The sequence below is a fragment of the Eschrichtius robustus genome, chromosome 12 (assembly GCF_028021215.1).
Source record: "Eschrichtius robustus isolate mEscRob2 chromosome 12, mEscRob2.pri, whole genome shotgun sequence".
Lineage (NCBI taxonomy): Eukaryota > Metazoa > Chordata > Mammalia > Artiodactyla > Eschrichtiidae > Eschrichtius > Eschrichtius robustus.
This window is the reverse complement of record NC_090835.1, coordinates 90702773-90722132: the sequence shown is the minus strand read 5'-3', so window position 1 is coordinate 90722132 and position 19360 is coordinate 90702773. Positions and strand designations below refer to the sequence as shown.

The window sequence follows — 19360 nt, the reverse complement described above, 5'->3', positions numbered from 1 at the left end:
CCCAGTTGCTCTGCGGCATGTGGGATCTTCCCAGACCAGGGCTTGAACCCGTGTCCCCTGCATTGGCAGGCAGATTCTCAACCACTGTGCCACCAGGGAAGCCCCCTATGCACCGTTTTGATGCAACAGTAATGTTGGCATTTTATAGTTGTTGCTAATGTTTACTGGGTGCTCACTGCATTTGAAGCATGAGCTAAATGCCTTACAGAGTTTATTAAATTTAATTTTCACACTCACATAAAGGCATATGAGTGAGAATTTTTATTATTATTTTTATTATTACCCTAATTTTGCCCTAATTTACATGAGGACATAATATGCTCAGAAAAATTAAATAATAAGTCACAAAACTAAATAAGTGAACAGCTGGATTTGACTCTTGAATCCATGTCACAGCCACTGTTGACAGACATGCCTGTATTGTCTTATCAGTGGTTTTGTTATATCCATCCCCTACCAGAATCAGTGATTTAGCCCTGACCCTTCTTGTACAGATGAGAAAAGTTGAGGCCAAGAGTAATTTAGAGAATAGGAAGGACGGCAAGATCTAGAACCCATATTTCTTCACACTTTCCTGCACATACCAAAGCAGCCTGGGACGAATAAAGAATCTGTTGAAGAATATTAGCTACCAATCAAGAAGGAAAAATGTTTAGGTACTTCCTGACAACACTAATCAAAATAATACATTCAGTGGCAAATTCAGAAGAGAAGTATGTGAAATTGACATTTGGAAGTGTGAACAATATTTGGATGAAATAAGAATCCTTTGGATATAAACTTGAAATTAACCCACAAGTATGTGTGAGATTTTAGCACATCCATGTGTGACAAAGTCAGACTTTCAATCCCAAATAGACATCCGATCTAGTTTGTAACCATGTTTAAGATATTTAAGTGAGCATAACCTGGATGACTAAGAAACTCCCTCCAGCATTTATTTCTTCACAATGTACACATTTGAAGATGATTGTTCTCAGATGTTGGAGAAGATTTCAATATATTTTACTCACAGAGATTGAAAATTGCATTAACACTCTATTATATGGAAGGGGGAAATCATCAAAAAAAAAAACTACTGAACTTATTTAAAAAATGAATATGGATGGATGGATAGATACCTAGACAGAGAGTGGTACCCGTACATTTTTTTTTTTTTTTTAACCTCTGCAGTTTTGTTTTATGTTTCTTTTTACCCCCCCCCCCATTGGATCAGGGGTTAAAACAAGATTTTTTTCCCTTTCTTTTAATTTTGAACTAATTTTAAACTTACAGAAAACATTACAAGACTAGCACACAGAACTTTTTCTGTCCTGAGCTATTTAAGAGTATGTTGCCAGTAATATGCCCTGTCACCTATATAAATACTTTACGGTGTGTAGTTCCTACAAACCACAGTATTCTCTTGCAAGAAGTACAACACAACCATCAGAACCGGGACATTGACAATGATACTTCACTACAATCTAACCTACAGAGCCCATTCAAGTTTTGACAATTGTCCCAACAATGTCCTTGCAAAAGAATCCAACCCAGGATCATACCTTGCTTCTGATTTTTCATCCCTCTTTAGTTACCTTTAGTCTGGAACATTTCCTCAGTCTTTCCTTGACCTTCATGACCACTTTTGATGATAACAGGCCAGTTATTTTGTAGACTGTCCCTTGATCTGACCCATACATTTTTCGCTCAAGTTGATTGTTTCAAAATATAAGAGCATTTCTATGCAGAAGGCTCCCATTTAGCATTTTTACTGATTACCTACCAGCATGGCAGAAGTTGAACTTCACATTTCTCTCTGTTTTTTCCTGAAACAACACAGAAATGACATGACAAAAATAAAGGAAGCACAGATTCCCAAGGAAGAAGAGAGCTGGAGGGAAGACAACATCAGAAAAGAAAGTGTTTAAAAAACTTAGGAAAGAATAGACATGTAGTAGCTTATTTACAGAATAGAGAATCCAGCTAAGCCTGTAGAAGGGGAGGGGCATTGTGGGGGAGGGAAGCCAGAAGGAACAGGTTGCATCGTGGCAGAATTCTGGACTTGCCCAGGAATCAGAGGCAGCTCCTTCTGCTGAACGTGGGGATCGTATGGGGCTATAACCAGGTAGAAAGATGAAAGGTTTAAATACAAAAGCATTTGGTCCTCCAGATCATCTGCCCAGACTTCTTCTACTCCAGCGGAGGACTGGACATTTATCATGTGGACAAGCTGACCCAGGTTGACTCTGGGCTTGGGGACATCAGACCCAAGCAAAGGCAGGAGTAAGGATCTGAGTCATCTTTCTGAAAGAAGACTAAATATCTACGAACTGACCTTCAGCTCCTTTCATGGGCTTAGTGTCTCCACTAAGCCCAGTTGGCCCAGTCTAATTATATCCACTTCCAAGCCCCACCACCTCACCCTCTCCTTTCCAAGTGGGAGATTTCCTTTTTGGAAAACTGACCTGTTCAAGAGAAGAGACCAACAGATAACGCCATTGGGGCTTCCCCCAGTAAAGTGTCACAGTCGTCAGGATCACGCAGCAGTGAAGACTGCCACAGAACAAGCCTCACTCCCACTCGGAGACTTTCCAACCATCATTCTAAAACAAGGATGGAAACACATCACCACCAGACACAGAAGAGAAAGACCCCAACACAAAAGATGGAGACCAAAATAAACAGAAAAAGAAATATGCTTGCAGTCAACACAATGCAGAGAGGAGAAAAAAATTCAAAAGAACTATGATTAATATCTCAGAGGAAAAAGAGAATATATCACATCCATTAAAAAAAAAAAGAAGAACCAAACACTATATAAAAGAAGAGTCAGAACTGGAGAGAACTCTCATAAATTAAAAAGTACAGAAAAAATAAATTTAGGGGTAATCAACCCAGAAAGTGGAACAAAGTTGTGCTCTTTCTTACGTGCTCTTCCCTGTAGGGCCCACTTGCTGGCCAAGAGTCAATGATGAGTGACACCTGCACGTGATCTGGAAGGCTGAGGAGATGCCTAATATTACAGTGGTCAGCAAGTGCTTGGGTTTGGCAGGCTGGGATTTCACGGTGGCCTCTAGATGTCTTACTGGGAATCACCCACTTCAGGGCTGGAGGAGCTGCAGTTTCTCAGACCCCTAGATTCCCGGAAATCTAAGAGGCCTTTCACCTGTCCAAATTCTTCTAGTCCTTCCACTGATTTTTAAACACTTAATTCCTGTATCAAACTGCTCTCTACTTAGAATACCTTGAGCAGTTTCTGTATCCCAAAGAAAAAGAAATTCTCACATAGCGGGAAAACAGGAATGAGGACTTTGATTAGAGTGCACACGCGGGTGTGTGTGTGTGTGTGTGAGTGTGTGTGAGTGGAGATTTGGAGGCAGTCCAGGTGTTTGTCACTAGGGAAATTAATAAGTGAAACACTGTGGGTATAGTTAGTGGTGCATAGTAATATGTATCAGTTGGAATCACAAACTGTACATGTATCAAATAACGTGGATCAATTGAAGACACAGAAGATAGTATTTACTGGAAACGGGATGAAATGAGATTGAGGACACACTACATTCATGTAAATCAAAACACAGAGGCAAAATAATACTGCACATTTTACATTGGGCTGTGCGTGTTTATGAGAGAAGGAGAAGGGAATTGGAAGCAAGTGTGGATGAAGAGGAGAGCATAATACTGCCCTTCCTGTTGACTAAGGAGCAAGATTAACTCAACTCTCCACACCTCTCTCTCTCTCTCACAAACACACACACACACACACACACACACACAACTAAAATTGGGCAACCAATTTGGAACTAGTACCCACTGATGCTTAAGTCCAGTAGTGATCTGTGACAAGGGCAGATAAAGGTTAGATAAGAATATTTTTTAGCTGTAAGCTCACTGAAGACAGGGATTTAGTTGAGTTCATCATCGTATTCCCTGTACCTGTAGATGCTCATTAAATTTTTGTGAAACTGACCTGAACTGAAATCAAACTACCTCCTACCACGGAGTCCAGGTTCCAAGGGTAAAATTCCCTGAATTGAAGTAAATCATAAAAATTATCAGATCTTTCTTTTCAGTGCTGCTGCATCAACAGTGTGTAGTAAGCAGTGAGTAGCAGGCTTGCAGTTACCTTAGTTGTGACAATAATAGTATCAAGTACAGGGACATAAAGTGAGACTTCTGCTTCCTGACCTTCAGCTTCTACGCCAGCTCTCTAGAGAAAGGTTTGGATTGGGGTGGATTGGGGTGAGTTTGGTCAGAATTCTGTCTCTTAGCAATGTTTGGGATCTTAAACAGCCACATCTGGAATGAGAAGACTCAATCAATGACCATTTAAGAAACAGAATTATTTTTCATGCATTTTAAAAAATCTTTGTTTTGGACTTACAGTGACCCTGAACTTTATATAATTATGGAATCCCCCCATCGTTTAGGAAGATCAAATCACTATGTAGAAGATATCTCTATAAAACTGGTATTCAGTAACACATGTTGACAATTATAACAAAGTTTAAGAAATACAGTATGTGTATATAGGTATATATATTTACATTTATATTTATACATACATGTACATGTACATGCATATTATACATATACATACATATATATAAATATTTCATGGACTTGACCCAGAGAACATTTGCTCTTATAAACAGCTTTATTGCTTAATTGGTAATTAGGTCCTGCTTGCTTGTATGTGGCATTAACATAAATTGATAGAGAACCTCACCAGGTGCATTCAATTTAAAAAGTTTTAAAGTGAGGTATCATGTTTTACCACTTGGTTGCATTTTGAAAGTATATTTAATAGGTTTATTCCAATGTCAGGGTTGCAATAAATGGAAGTCAAGCTGACTTAAAACAGACCTGTCTTGTGGGTTAATCTTCCTGTCTCCTGATTTCCATCACCTACCTTGAACCTATTTAGTCATCCATTTGCAGACCTTGCCAAAGCCTGTGGCTGAAGCTTACAGTTGCTCTTTTCTATGCACAAGAGCTACATATTTACCTTCGCTTGAAATGTTATTGGTCTGAGTCAGGCTAACCATCAGAATTAACAAGGCACAGGGCCAATTATACCCATTATTTCTGTAAAATAGCTGGATGGACATTGGTGCAGTGTGAATAAGAGAGACTTAAACAGAGGCATTAAATAAACTGTGAGCCTGTTTTCAAAATGTCCTGCCTCGGGGCTTCCCTGGTGGCGCAGTGGTTGAGAATCTGCCTGCTAATGCAGGGGACATGGGTTCGAGCCCTGGTCTGGGAAGATCCCACATGCCGTGGAGCAACTAGGCCCGTGTGCCACAACTACTGAGCCTGCGCGTCTGGAGCCTGTGCTCCGCAACAAGAGAGGCTGCAACAGTGAGAGGCCCACGCACCGCGATGAAGAGTGGCCCCCACTTGCCGCAACTAGAGAAAGCCCTCGCACAGAAACGAAGACCCAACACAGCCATAAATAAATAAATAAATAAATAAATTTATTTATTTAAAAAAAAAAAAAAATGTCCTGCCTCTGGTTACCATTCATTTACTGCCTCTTGGCATGTGTGATGAACCCCTAGGTCAGGCCCTGACGAGCAGGTATCAGAGGTATATTAGGGCATTATGCAGTGCAATTATTTTTAGGATTTCTGAGGATATGAATAGTTTATGAAGTAGCTTAAAGCTGAAAACTCAGGCAGAGGGAAGTAGGATACACTTAGCTTTAGATACTGGATTTCTCTGGGAAATGAGTGAATACTGATCCAATTAGTTGTTGCTAATGCTTTCCTGGAAGAATGTTCCTTTAAATGCAATAACACAGTAGTTATACTCTTAATATTTCTTAGAGGACATAGATATGTACACACATTTCCACCTCTTGCATCAGCTTCTCCAAAATTGAATGACTGCTGGGACAAGTTTTTATGTGAAACTGCTAGGACGCCTCCTAAAATTCTCTCTCAATATTCCCACTTGACTGTGTACCCAGAGGTCTAAAATTTAACACACTGTCTTTGTAGCCGTCAAAGCCATTAGTGGAAGGTACATAAACCACATCTTCAGGGCACATAATAAAGTGAATCTGTAAAGAATTAAAATTCATATATTTAGTGTCCATTCAAATCTTACTCATTCCTTAAAAAAATCTCAACTCCTCCTGCCATGTTCAAAAAGCCTACCCTGATTATTTTTGTATAAATGGCTACAAGTTTTATTTTTATTAGAATCTCTTTTGTATTCTCTAAATGTTTCTTGCTAGAATGTTTCAGGTTAGAATCTTTTCTCCTCAATTAACTTGCAAACTGCTAAGGGGAAGGGTATGCATGACATTTTATAACTTCCTGATACCTAATTAAGATGTTATAAATTCATGCTTTGAGACCTTCCCTTTTTGATCCAACATATGGCAAATAGCAGATAAAATATAAAAGATACAATTAAATAACTTCCATGTACTAAAGGTACTGGTAGACCAGAAATGGAAGGAAATGCAAAATGTTGAGAGAAACTAACACTGCAGGTCTGTTAGGATCTGAGGCTGGAAGCAAGAAGAGGTGGAGTCGGTGGGGTAGAGGGAAATACGGTCCCTCCCTCGTGTGCTGTGGTGAACTAGAGCTGGGCCACTGTGAGGTTCCTGACCCTGAAAAGGCAGCTGAAAAAAGCCCTGACTTACTGATTTGGGAGGATACAATGTTTATAATGTTGCCTCTTATACAGGCACAAAGAAGCGGACAGCCTCGCAGCCAGGCAACCTTGAGCCAAACCACCACTTGGCAGCAGGAAATGAACTCATGACAGATTAAATGAAAAAAAGAGAAAAACATCAATAGTGGTTTTAAAATAAGTATGTTTAGAATCTCTAAAGGGACAGAGAAATGAATAACCACGAAAAGAATGAGAAATTATGAAGCCAAAACAGATATAAATGAAATAATGTAAGGTAAAAATAAAAAAATTAGAAATCCTTAGAATGAAAACTACTGTTTTTGAAATGATCATAATTGGGATAACCTTTAAATGAGACACAAAGAATAAATAAATGGAAATACAGTTTTGGGAAGTTTGACAGAATGGAGCACAGTAGATAGAGACATAAAACATGAATAAGAGGTATGGGCTATAGATTGAGATAATTTAATGTAATTATATGTGTTCCAGAAGAGAACTGAAGAAATGTCTGAGGCTATATTTAAAAATGTAAGAATTTTCTGAACTGAGGACAGAGATGAGTTCAAAGTCTCCACCAAGTATCAGTCATAATAGGTGAAAATAAGTCCATACTCATACACGTCTTAATGAAACCGAAGTATATCAAGGATAACGAAGAGAAAGACATGATACTTGATAAGGAATGACCATCACACTGATGGCAGACTTCTCAGCAGCAATAATAAATGCTGGAAGAACACAGTATAATGCCTTCATAATCTTAAAGGAATGAAAGTTTAAATATAACTTATATACCCAGCTAATATACTGTTTAATAATGAGGTTGTAATAAATACATCTTTAGCTATATAAAGCTAAGAGAATTTATCTATTACTCCATACCCTCGCTAAAACAATTACTAAGTGACATATTTCCTTTAATGAAAGTAAGGGAAGAGTGTGTAAGAAATTAATGATAAAATATCTGAATAATTGTAATTAATTGTAAAAAATAACTATTATGAACTTTTAAAAATATAAAATTTTAGACAATTACAAAGTTGAGTGTTAGGGCTACTAAAAACATGCTCAAGTCTTTAGATTTGGTTAGAAAAATTTATAGTTCTGCATGTTAAATAATAATTACTGAAGGAAGAGTTACCAACCAGCAAAGGGGAACCAGCAAAGGGGAAAACAATAATAATAATGATGATAATGATTATGATACTAACTTTATCGATCCACTGGAAGGTAGAACAGCAGAGAGGAAAAAAAAAGAACACTATGAAGGCATAATAAGTCACAAAATGAGATGGTAGACATAGAATTCATCACCACATATTAAGAAGGTTAGTCTCTTGATAAAACATTAGATTGAAACCAATCTACCTATACAGTTGGGTTGGCCCTCCACATGGGGTGGGGGGTAGGGCTCGGCATCCACAGATTTGATCCACAGCTGGTTGAATCCACAGATGTGGAACCTGGAATGTGGGGTGGGGTGGGGGCGGGGGCTACTGTACTGTGCCACTTTATACAACAGACTTGAGCATCTGGATTCTGGGTATCAGAGGAGGCAGGTGCAGAGTGTCTTGGAACCAATCCCCTGCCTATACGGAGAGACTGTATACTGGTTTCAAGGGTATAATTAAACAAAATGGCATAGAAAAATTAAAGAACTATTGACTATTAACTATTTTGAAACGCTAATCAAAAAAAACTCCTGCAGCATCATTAATACCAAAGTAGAATTTAAAGCAAAAGCCTTCAATAGGGCAGTTATTTCATTCTGATAAAATAAAGATTCTAATAGATGCAAAACAATATAAAAATAAAGAATATGCAGGTACTTAACAATAATAGAGCCTTGAAATGCACAAAGCAGAAACAAACCTAATTTGAAGGAAATTGACTAATCTAGAAATAATCCATGGAAAATCTTTACATATTTTTATCTTAATTAAATAAAATAGACAAAATATTGGCAAGTATATAGAACTATTGAACAAAATAAGACTGCTCATGTATATTGATAATGTATATATTTTAAAAGTGTGTAAATTATAAAAACAGTTCACAAATAATGTTTCAAAATATATCAAAGGATTGATATAACACAGACCACCTAGTATGGTTAAAATATTCTACACTCATCATGTCCTTCCCACAGCACTAGCTTTCTAGTAGCCACATGGTAAGCACTCAGATATGGATTACCTGAACTAGTGTCCTAAAAGATACATTACATTCTAGATTTCAGTTTTTGCTGTTTTCTACATATGTAGCCTACAAACTCCCTGTCAATTCATAGGAGTCCTATAAAGTGAATAGAAGAAAAAACTGAGAAAACTGAGCAAAACCAGTTTAGTCTTTCCCAATATGATAAAGCTATATGCTTTCATTCTTTCATTTTTTTTCCAGTTATATTTAAAGTGTGAAGCAGCTAAAATTAGTGAAGACAAAAGAACCCAATTAATTACTTCAAAATTATAATAGACTGAAGCATCATTAATTAATTAATTAATAATTAGCATTACATTGTTCAATTTAACAGTTAAGCATTTTGTATTTATCTGTTCAATGAAAACTTTATTGATTTTGCTTTTACTGAAAGAGAAAACAGCTTGGTCAGCCATCATGAAACAAGATGGTAGCTGGTAAAAAGCTCAGAATATATGCCCTTTGAAAACTTAAAAGATTCTCTTACATGGTTAGAGTTTACAGTTATAAATATCTGAGGAGAAAAAGAAAGGCTGGATATTTTAAAAAGTAGATATTTTATCTATAATACTTATATTGGAGTGATATCATGTCTGTACCATTATTGCTTGATGTGTGGTTAACATGGTTTTACCTTTATAAATATCTGCCAATCGTAGATCAGCGGTATAATTACTGTTCTACTTAGATGCATTTCATTGTGAGGAACAGAGGCTCACTCAGACACCCTTAAGATGAAATCTGCACCCTTCATTTCTCCCTCGCCAAACACCATCATCAAAGATATACATATTTGATATACTATTTTTAATGTAATGTTTTTAATGTAAGGATGCATGTAAACTGAACTCAAATTGTAACAGGAAAAACCTCAGGGACTGAAATTGCTCTCTGAACTGACAGTTTTCTCTGTCTCACTTTTATGATCCTTCTAGTAACTTACTGTTCATGACATGTCTGCTCTCTTAGCATCTGCTTCACTCTTCTCTCTTATTTTCTCCAAACCAACTTCTCTGGTTGCTTATAGGTTGCATTTCCTCAGTGATTGTGCTCACGATGAATAGATGGGCAGGCAAAAAAAAAGGAGAAAGGCAGTAAAGCAAAGTGTTTTAAGAATTGAGAAAATAAAGTGCTTACAACAGGGTGTGGCATATACGTGCTCAATAAATGGTAGTTAAAAATTAGTTCTATTGTAATTTTACTTGTTATGAATATATTCCCGTTATGGTTGTACTTTGACAAGCAGAAACAGAGTATTGGCTTTTGTTATATCTGGTTTTGAAGAGCAAAGATGACAAGACTATATCCTGTTTTATTTAAGTATTTCAATTTTACAAGTATCCAAAATACTGTATTTTGTCTAAGAAGAAATTTATTTTCACCATGAAGAGTGACCAAAGAGAAAAGTGATGATAATATTTGTTCAAAGAGTCATCATTTGTGTTATACAGGACATTTTACTGAGGCATTTAAAAGTGTTTTTATCATCAACTCCGTTTTTAAAGTAAATTCTAAAAAAGAGAGAGGCGTTGCTTGTTGAAATTTGAGCCCAGATGCTGGTTTAGGAAAGTTATGTTGAATTTCTACTGTTCTGCTTTTCTTTTACTTGACCTCTACTTCGTGCTTTATGAGTTTTTGAATATATGAAAAACCACTAAACTAACTCCTTAGAGTACTTATTTATTTATTCCAACAAATAACATACATGTTCCCTAGTACAGAAAAACCTAATCTGTTTGGAAGGCCAAATATTTCTTTTGCAATGTTTAAAAAGAGAAAGTCATCCACCTCCAATAATCCTCTGGTTAAAGGAAAACTACCAACTCAATACAGATATCGCTAAACTAAAATTAAATCAAAAATTAAAGTCATTTTGTAATAATGAAATAGGAAAATCTTGATAAGTCAAAATGATTATCTACCTCCACATACCATTATCATTAATCAAAATTAGACATCTTGGCTTAAAAAAATTTCCTCCTTTTCATTATCATGCACACTGTTGATGATTTCCTTAAATGGAAATTGTATAAATTATTTATTCCCAAAGATTAATATTTTGGTAAGTATATCAAAAGCTAGGAAACTATTGGAAGGAAGGGTAAGACAATTGAGGTGAAGACTGAAGTTACATCATCAAAAACTTTAGCATGATTTTCTGAAAACTTTGGTCGTTTTAGCCATTTGTATGATATCTTATTATAATGGCAAGAAGTATAAAACTGAAATTGCAATGCCAAGTTCCATATTTGCTTACAGAGATGACGTTGTTGATCTTGGATCTTTAAAAATGTATTTTTAGTGCGTGAAGAACACACCCCCTCCAAAAAATAAGAAAAAATATATGATTATAATAAAATTAAAGGAACATTGGCAAGGTGTCAAGCTAAATTTAGAACCAGAAACAATCTGAGGGAGGAAAAAACAATAGTTACAAGAAAAGATATGTATCACATACTGCAAAAAAAAAAAAAAAAAGCCAGACAAACAAAACAAAACAAAAACAAAAAAACAAAAACTGCACTTTAATAAAATAAATAAAATAGAGCTAGTACTGGCTATTTTAATAGTAATGGCTAATAGTAATTGAACACTTAATAGGTACCAGGCAACATACTTGACACATCGTTCTGTTTATTTTAAGCAGCCTTTCTCTCAAATGGGTACTAAGATGATCCACATTTTAGATTTAAGGAACTGGGTTTCACATAGGCTAGTAAATTACCTATGTTATATATTTTGTCCTGTCTTTCACTCAACTTCATATTGTAAGAATTTCCAAGTTACTAAATTATACTTTAAAAACTCTAAACACACAGAAGATGGCCATTTAATTATATAATTATTATGTAAATAGACCATGTTATATGTGTCCAATCCCCAGTTATTGAATACTCACCAGCATTGATAACTTGTTTAAACTTTGCTAATTATGTAGATTTAAAAAAACCTCATATATTTTCAAGTGGCAGAGTTTGACTAAGTATCATGCAAGATTCAAATTACAAAAATATTCAGATTATTTAACACATTTTATTTAAGTTTTTTTCCAAAGGGTAGTTTTTAAAAGCTTTAAGTGCTCCCAAATCAGTATAATGAAATATTATTCTTAAGCAGCCACATTTATTCATTTTAGAGTGGCAATTTTCTTTCCATGGCTGCTAAAACAGCAATTTTGCAAACAATTCTGAAATCTCTCCATTTGCCCCCCGCTACACCCTACCCCATAACATTTATGATTAGCCAAGGGGGCCCAAATCACCAGCACACATACAGCACTTGGAAAATCTGCATGCACTCTCATCTCTTCCCCCACCCCCAATCCCATCATCAAGTTAGATACAGATTTGACACACTATTCAAATTGATAATGATACAGCTCCTTGGAAACATCCCTTCAATTATCCTTTAGCTGCCGGACATCCCCACTGATACCAAGTTTATCCCCACCCCCAGCAGATCCCTTGGATTTCAGAAATCCCTGAGGCTTTAAAGGTTAGGCTAAGTGTCCGCTGATAAAATGTAGAGGTGACAAAATATAGAGGTAGCTCACCTCCTGTGACTTTTAAAGAAAGGAGGGTGGGGAGATTTTCTACCCATGGTGGGATAGGGGATTTACTTTCTGTGTAATTATGTCTGCTAGAACATTTTAGAAAGAAAAGCCTTGAACCCAAATACCAACCATGTATAAACACTTCTGTTGTATAAACACAGAGGCAGCTACTATTTTTTAATGAAACAAAAGCACATAGAAAACAATTACATTTATTTTAAATCATAGTTTATACCAAAGTAATTGAATTTAAAACTAATTAAACAAGAAAACATCAATTGGATATCTATTCTCTCTCTTGTACAATTACATTGTTTTATTGCCCATGTTTCATAATAGTTGCCAAGCAGCTTTTACATCCTATCATTAGTTTTCCAGAAAAGGAAACTGTGATGTGTTACCTGTTCTGGAATCTAAGGTGTTTTGATAGGTTTGCTGCTGCTGCTGAAATTAGGTCCTTTTTACAAACAGATGGTCTTGGTACTTTTGATTTTATTCGAAATATTTGAGCTCAAGGAGATTTAGTTTCTGAAAATTAATAATAATAGTTGCTCCTGAGTACTTTGTTTATATACTAGCCAAATCTAAACCTAACCAAGTTACCATGAACACTACTTACCTACTCTTCTCACTTTGAGCAAAAGAGAGACAATAACTTTAGGAACAAGTTGGTTTCAAGGGTAAAAGAAGCAAAGATCCTACTATTTAATTGCATCATGGAGCATGCAAGTATAAGAGGAAGGGAATATCTGTGAAAGTGGTATCCAACTCTAAATGCATTAAACTTTTTGCTCAACCTTCCTCTTATTCTCCCCTTTTAGTTTTTTTTTTTTTTTTTAATATTTATTTATTTATTTTATTTTGGCTGTGCTGGGTCTTAGTTGTGGCATGCGGGCTTCTTAGTTGCAGCATGGGGGCTTCTTAGTTGTGGCATGTGGGATCTAGTTCCCTGACCAGGGATCGAACCCAGGCCCTCGGCATTGGGAGCGTGGAGCCTTACCCACTGCACCACCAGGGAAGTCCCTCTCCCCTCTTTGGAATTAGCTACCATTAGGTGATAAATCTAGTCGAAGAATGCTGTTTTAAAAATAATATTTCCAAAGAACAAGAACTTTTATGTTGTTTCATACAGAAGTTGTGCTGGATATGTAATTCCGTATGTAATATGGAATTCCATGTGTAGTATAGAATTTGGCTGGTGGATAACTTTTCTTCATTCTTCAGTGTCCTTATTCATGACTCTACTCCTTTTGACATATTTTTCCTTCATTTAGCCTAATAATAATAATAGCCTGATCCCATCCATAATGAAATTCTACGTCATACTTGTTAGTACATCATAGAACTTTATACCCATTGTCTGGACTTTCATACCCATAATCTCATTAATATATATAACAATCCTGAGGGAAATTCTAAATATTACTTTAAACATCTTAAGATCATGTAACAGAGGCTCAGAAATATTATCTATTCCCAGCTTTATAAGGCTGGTAAACAAATGAAGGATCCTAGGATCCTTTCTATTACCTCTCCTGCTACTCCTCCCAAAAGCCTTGCCCTAATAACCACACTCCCATTGGTTTCTCCTAGAATTCCTTCAATATTTATGTAAGAACACACGACTTAGCACTTGAAGACTAGCTTGCATTTCTCTGTAATGAAGTCCCTGATGCTTTCGCTCTTAAATTATATTTTAAAGTCCTCAAAAATCAGCATCTTTTGTGCCAGCCCTTAGCACCACACACAGAGTATTAGTGGGTAATGGGTAGAGGTACAAAAATGACACTCCTTTGCCTAATAGAATATCTATTACCCTTTGCAGATCTGGATCGTTCTTTACTAGATCCTCTTGCCTCTACTTCCTGACTTTTTGTTTCCGCCTCAGATCCCTACCCGTTCACCTGCAGTGATTCAACTACCCAACAATCTTTGATGTTTGGCTTATACCCATTGTGATCCTTTTGCCGAAGATCACTCTCAACGAGAGCAGCTGTAGTCGAGGCCTTCCGACTACGACGGCACAACTAAGTACCCTTTCTGGGCATGTGTCGATGTTACTTAATTGGTAAAGTTGTAGATATTTGTGGGGCAGATAAGCGTTCTAAGAAAATGGCTTGACAGAAGAGCTAAAAGAAGTTGTTTAGAATTATCAAAGTCTATCGTACTTGTTTTGCCTTGTTGGGAGAAGAGAACTTCTTCTGCCCAGAACAGGTCTCCACCACCCAGAGGTAAAATGGCTGATCCAACCCAGCAAACCAGAAACAAATTTGAGTTATATTGAAATGGGTTAGTGGTTCTAATTCTCCGCTGGTCACTGTTGGTTACACTAGGAAAAAACATCTATGCAATTAAATACACGACTGATATTGAAAGGTCTTTGTCATAATAGCCAAGAGTACTAGTACGACAAAGCTGGCTAGGTTTCAGAGTGCTCACAGCTAGCTAGCAGGACTCAAAACAGATGCAGACAAATGTGTAATGGCTGCAGTTACAGGAAAACTCCCATAATTATCACTTAAGGAGAACAAGTCTATCCTTAAAATACTCTCTCAGCTGAAATGATTATTTTTTAGTCTGTAGCCCCCAGGAAGTTCTAGATAATAACAAGATATTTGATATGAGCAGACCTCTACCTAATTCTTAAGCCCAATTTTCCCCTCTCTATGAGGATACTGAGAGCATTTGACATCCTTTCCGTGTTATAACCACCAAGAGATAAGAGTCTTATCTCTTAAAACATGCAAGAATCAATGAAAGGGTAAGGGCCATGTCCAGCATCCCATGTAAAGGAGGAAATTTTGACATGGCTGGTTTGACATGGTCATGAGGCTGCTCTATAAATTTTGTGACCCCCCCCCCCCGCCAAAGTTTAGGACACCGGTTTCCAAGAGATGTCAGCGTTGCTGACTCTATTCCTTTGCCTCCACTCTATTCTTGAATCCCCTTGCAGGCACCAGTGTTAGCTCTCAAGGAAATCAGAAAAGGGGTGAAACCACTGACCCAGGCATCTCCTGAGGCAAGAGTGGAGTTTTCTGTAATGAGCAGATCGGAGTCCCAACAGATACTGCAAATCTGCGCTAGCCTGTTACTAGTTTCATCGAAATGTGTGCTAATCGCGTCACTGCGTTTTCTTGCCACCCTGCCCCATCTCTCCCTTGCTAGGCCACTCTGGCTGACACAGTAAACGATGCCACCTTCACAGCCGGGTGCCCTAGCGATTGATCCGCAGAGGATCCCCCGTCAGCACAACCGCCACCCGGGATACCCAAGCTCTTGGCTCTGTCGTTCTAGAAACCCCGGCGTCGACGGTGGGGCCCAACGAGCTTTGGGTCTCCAAGATAATGCACGCTTCGCACTAGAACCTTCTCAGGGCGCCCGGGAGCTCCCTCGGGGCGGGGCTTGCGCAGCCCGAGCCCAGCGGCCGCGAACCCCGCGCGCCGTCGTGGGTCGCCCTTTCCGGCCGCTGCCGAGGCCGGGTCCGCAGCCATGGCGCTGTTCTGCCGGCGCAAGTACAGGAGCGGGGACTTGGTGTTCGCCAAAATAAAGGGCTACGCCCACTGGCCGGCCAGGATCGAGCAAGCGGCCGAGGTCAACCGCTACCGAGTGTTTTTCTTCGGGACCCACGAGACGGCCTTCCTGGGACCCAAGCACCTCTTCCCGTACGAGGAGTCCAAGGAGAAGTTCGGCAAACCCAACAAGAGGAGGGGCTTCAGCGAGGGGCTGTGGGAGATCGAGAACAACCCCACCGTCCAGGCTTCCGATGACCAGTTCGCCCAGGGGAAGAGCTGCGCCGAGGGGCCCGAGCCGGAGGCCACCGAGGGCGGTGGGGACCCGGAGAGCCACACAGACGGCGGCGGCGGCGCCGAGCCGGGGGAGCCGGGCGTCGACCCGCCGGCCAAGAAGGAGGACGGAAAGGGGCCGCTGAAGAGGAGCGCCAGGGACCCGCCGAAGGACATCCCCGAGCCTCCCAAGGAGGCTGATTCGGAAGAAGGGGAGGAGATGGAGGAGGCGGCCTCCGCGGCGGAGGATGCGAAGCCGCTCCTTGTGGAGCTGGAGAACGACCGCGCCGCATCCGGGCCGGGCCCAGCCTGGGGGCCGCCCCCGGGGGGGCAGGAGCGGGAGGAAGAGCCTGCCGAGAGAGAGGCCGAGGCCCCGGGCGTCGGAGGCCGCGAGAGCCGGTAGTCACCAAAGTTTCCAGAAGAGCCCCCGCCCCGTTCCTGCTGCGGCCTGGCTGTTACTGGGGGAACTGGCCACGGCCTGTAAACTGGCACCCCGCCCCCCGCCCCCCGCCCCCCCCCCCGCTCTCCACCCACTCTCCCTTTCCACCCCCGGCCCTTGGGGACTGAGCTGCATGGGGCAGGCCACCAGGCCCCCACCTCTGTGCCCTCACACCCCTGGGATCTGAGTCGGGGCCTCTGCTCCCTGGGATGAGATGAGACCACCGTGCCCCCTCCCTGCCTGCAACTGTTTGCCAGCGCTTCTGTTGGGGCCTGGACCGGCCGTTTCCCCCTCGCGACATCCCTCTGTCCCTCCCCTCGGGCATTATGGAGCTCCGCTTTGGAATCAGGGGTGGGAGTTTCGGAAGGGGTGGAGGAGGAGCAGGGGGTACTTCCAGGGGCCTGGCAGGGGCAACCCTCAAACTGTGGTGGGGTGGGGGTGGCGTCTCCCTGAGCTCTTGTCTACTCCTCCCAGGCCTATTGTATCGGCGGCCTAGTTGCTGAGAAAGTGGGACAGCTTATGAGGGAGGGGCCTCCCTTTTGCCGACCCAGGGCATTATGGGAGTTGTAGTTTTCCATCACATAATTTGGGCGCTTCCAAGTTGTTTGTGCAATCATAAGTTTAGCTTTGACTAGCTTCTTGGATTGGAAGGTTGAGGAGCATCTGTCCCCATTTAGATCTTTAGAGCCACACGGGATGTTCTGAGAAGACCCCTGGCCACCCCTCTCCCTCTTCCCACAGTTCAAGGCCACCCTACAGTCATATACATCACCCAGGCATAAAAGAAATGGGCACGCCTCCATCCTGCTCCTAGCTCTGCCGTTGCTACCCCCATTTCTGAGATGAACTAGGAGGTTCCCTTTCTACTTGGGGTTTGATGACTTGTTTTGCAGTTAAGGTTCCGTCGGTGTTCCTTTGCAGTGTCACTTCCCATCCACATCCCCCAACCTGGTCCCCTCAGTACACTGTCACCAGATCTGATACGTAACTGACTGAGAAGACAGAGGGAAACAAGGGGCTCCTCCCCACCTCCTCCTAGTGGTCTCTCTATGCCTTCCTTCATCTTTGGTCTCTTTCACCCCTGCCCTTCTCCCTTGGGCTCTGATGAAAAATTGTTGACTGTAGCTTTGGAAGTTTAGATCTGAATTCTTTCAATTCTAAGGAAATAAAAACACGTTGATTACTTTAAACAAATCTCGGGTCTGTTCCTTCGGTTTCTGAAGAATTGGCCCTCAAATGTAATGATCCTCTTGTTGTCTATACATCCTATGTTAAAAGCAATTGTTTATAATGTACAGGTATCTTTTGGAATCACCCTCGATAAACCTTTGTTATCTTAAGGTCTGTACCCTTCACTCTGTCTGTGATAATCACTGCCACTGATTAGAATGAACAGAAATAAGTCAACTTAAAATGTTTGAATGGTGACACCTGGTTTAAAACTGAGTTTAAAACTTAAAACTGAGTTTCTAATACCCTACATGCTTTGCCAAACAACAGATTTGGTCCTTTTGTTGTTGCTGCTTTCCCAGATCTTCTCACTACTCTTCTCCAACACCTTTTACAGGAAAAAAAGGCAGTTGCTTTTTATCTCCAGTTCTTAAAATAAGGTAGTAGCTGCAGAATATTTTGTATCTTTTCAATGCTTTGTGCAAATATCTGGGGATATTTAGATCTACTTAATGATAATCACATGCTGGGTTCCAGTTTCTGTGTTTGTCAACATTGCATGCATGCAGAGACTTACTAAATACTGGAGTCCTTCTCACAGAACATGCCAGGCCATCGCTAACCAGCAGGGTTAGCAACTGAAGACAGTCCTATTTTTCTATCCCCGTATAAAATGGTATTATTTTATTCCAACACAGACACATCAGATGAATCCTTGCTTTTCAACTACTGCTGTTACAATAATATTAACACTAAGAGTTACTATTCAATGAACGTTTACCATGTGCTGAGAAGAATGGCCTCATTCAATCATTGTAATAATCTGGCAAGGTAGATATTAGTGTTCAAATTTCCCATTGGAAGCAGCTCTGGTTCAGAGAGGTTAAGTGATTTTTCTTACACTTCACAGAACAGTCAAGAGTCAAATACAAACTTTGCTGGTCCAAGCCTAAGCTTTTTCCCCTGGATTGCACATTTAGAAAGCACTAACCGTGAAATCAGAAGTTAAAAAAAAAAAAAAAAGTTATTTTAGTATCAATAACAAGTAATCATGAGAGTAGTTTATAGTGAGTCTCTCAAGTGAGTCAGGCTGTATACTATATTCTACACATAATGTCTTTATTAATACAACTACTCAATTAGGTACCTACTATTATCTCTCTTTCAAAGCTGAGGGAGCTGCAGTTTAGAGTTGTTAAGTAATTTTCCCAAGGTCAGACAACTAGTAAATGCACCAGAATTCAAAGGCAGGTCTTTCTCATTCTAATCATAAGTGCTTTGTTTTATTATATTTTATTGTTTGCTATTGTATAAAACTTCCTATTGAATAAAATGGGAGTACTTGCCCTCTACTATTTTGAAGTGGACGTTTAGAAATTTGTGTGGCAAAGACTATATTAGCAAACATTGCTTGTGGCTTGTAAGAAAAATCATTTGGGGCATCTGACAATTGTCATTAAATGACTTCGGGAAGTGATGAGGACAACTGCACATTCAATATTTTTCAAGGAGTTTGTGACTGTAGGAAGTTTGAATATGGATCGGTATATTTGCCACAGACAGGCATGTGATTTTGATAAG

General features: G+C 39.7%; 1 protein-coding gene and 1 pseudogene across 1 annotated transcript; both read left to right on the top strand.

The window, feature by feature from the left end:
• LOC137774119 (uncharacterized) overlaps positions 1-19360 on the top strand; it is an 802702-nt pseudogene that overhangs the window by 734619 nt on the left and 48723 nt on the right.
• Positions 15878-16573, top strand: HDGFL1 (HDGF like 1). Its single transcript, XM_068558441.1, has one exon. It carries the CDS (start codon positions 15878-15880, stop codon positions 16571-16573), a length of 696 nt encoding a protein of 231 aa, XP_068414542.1.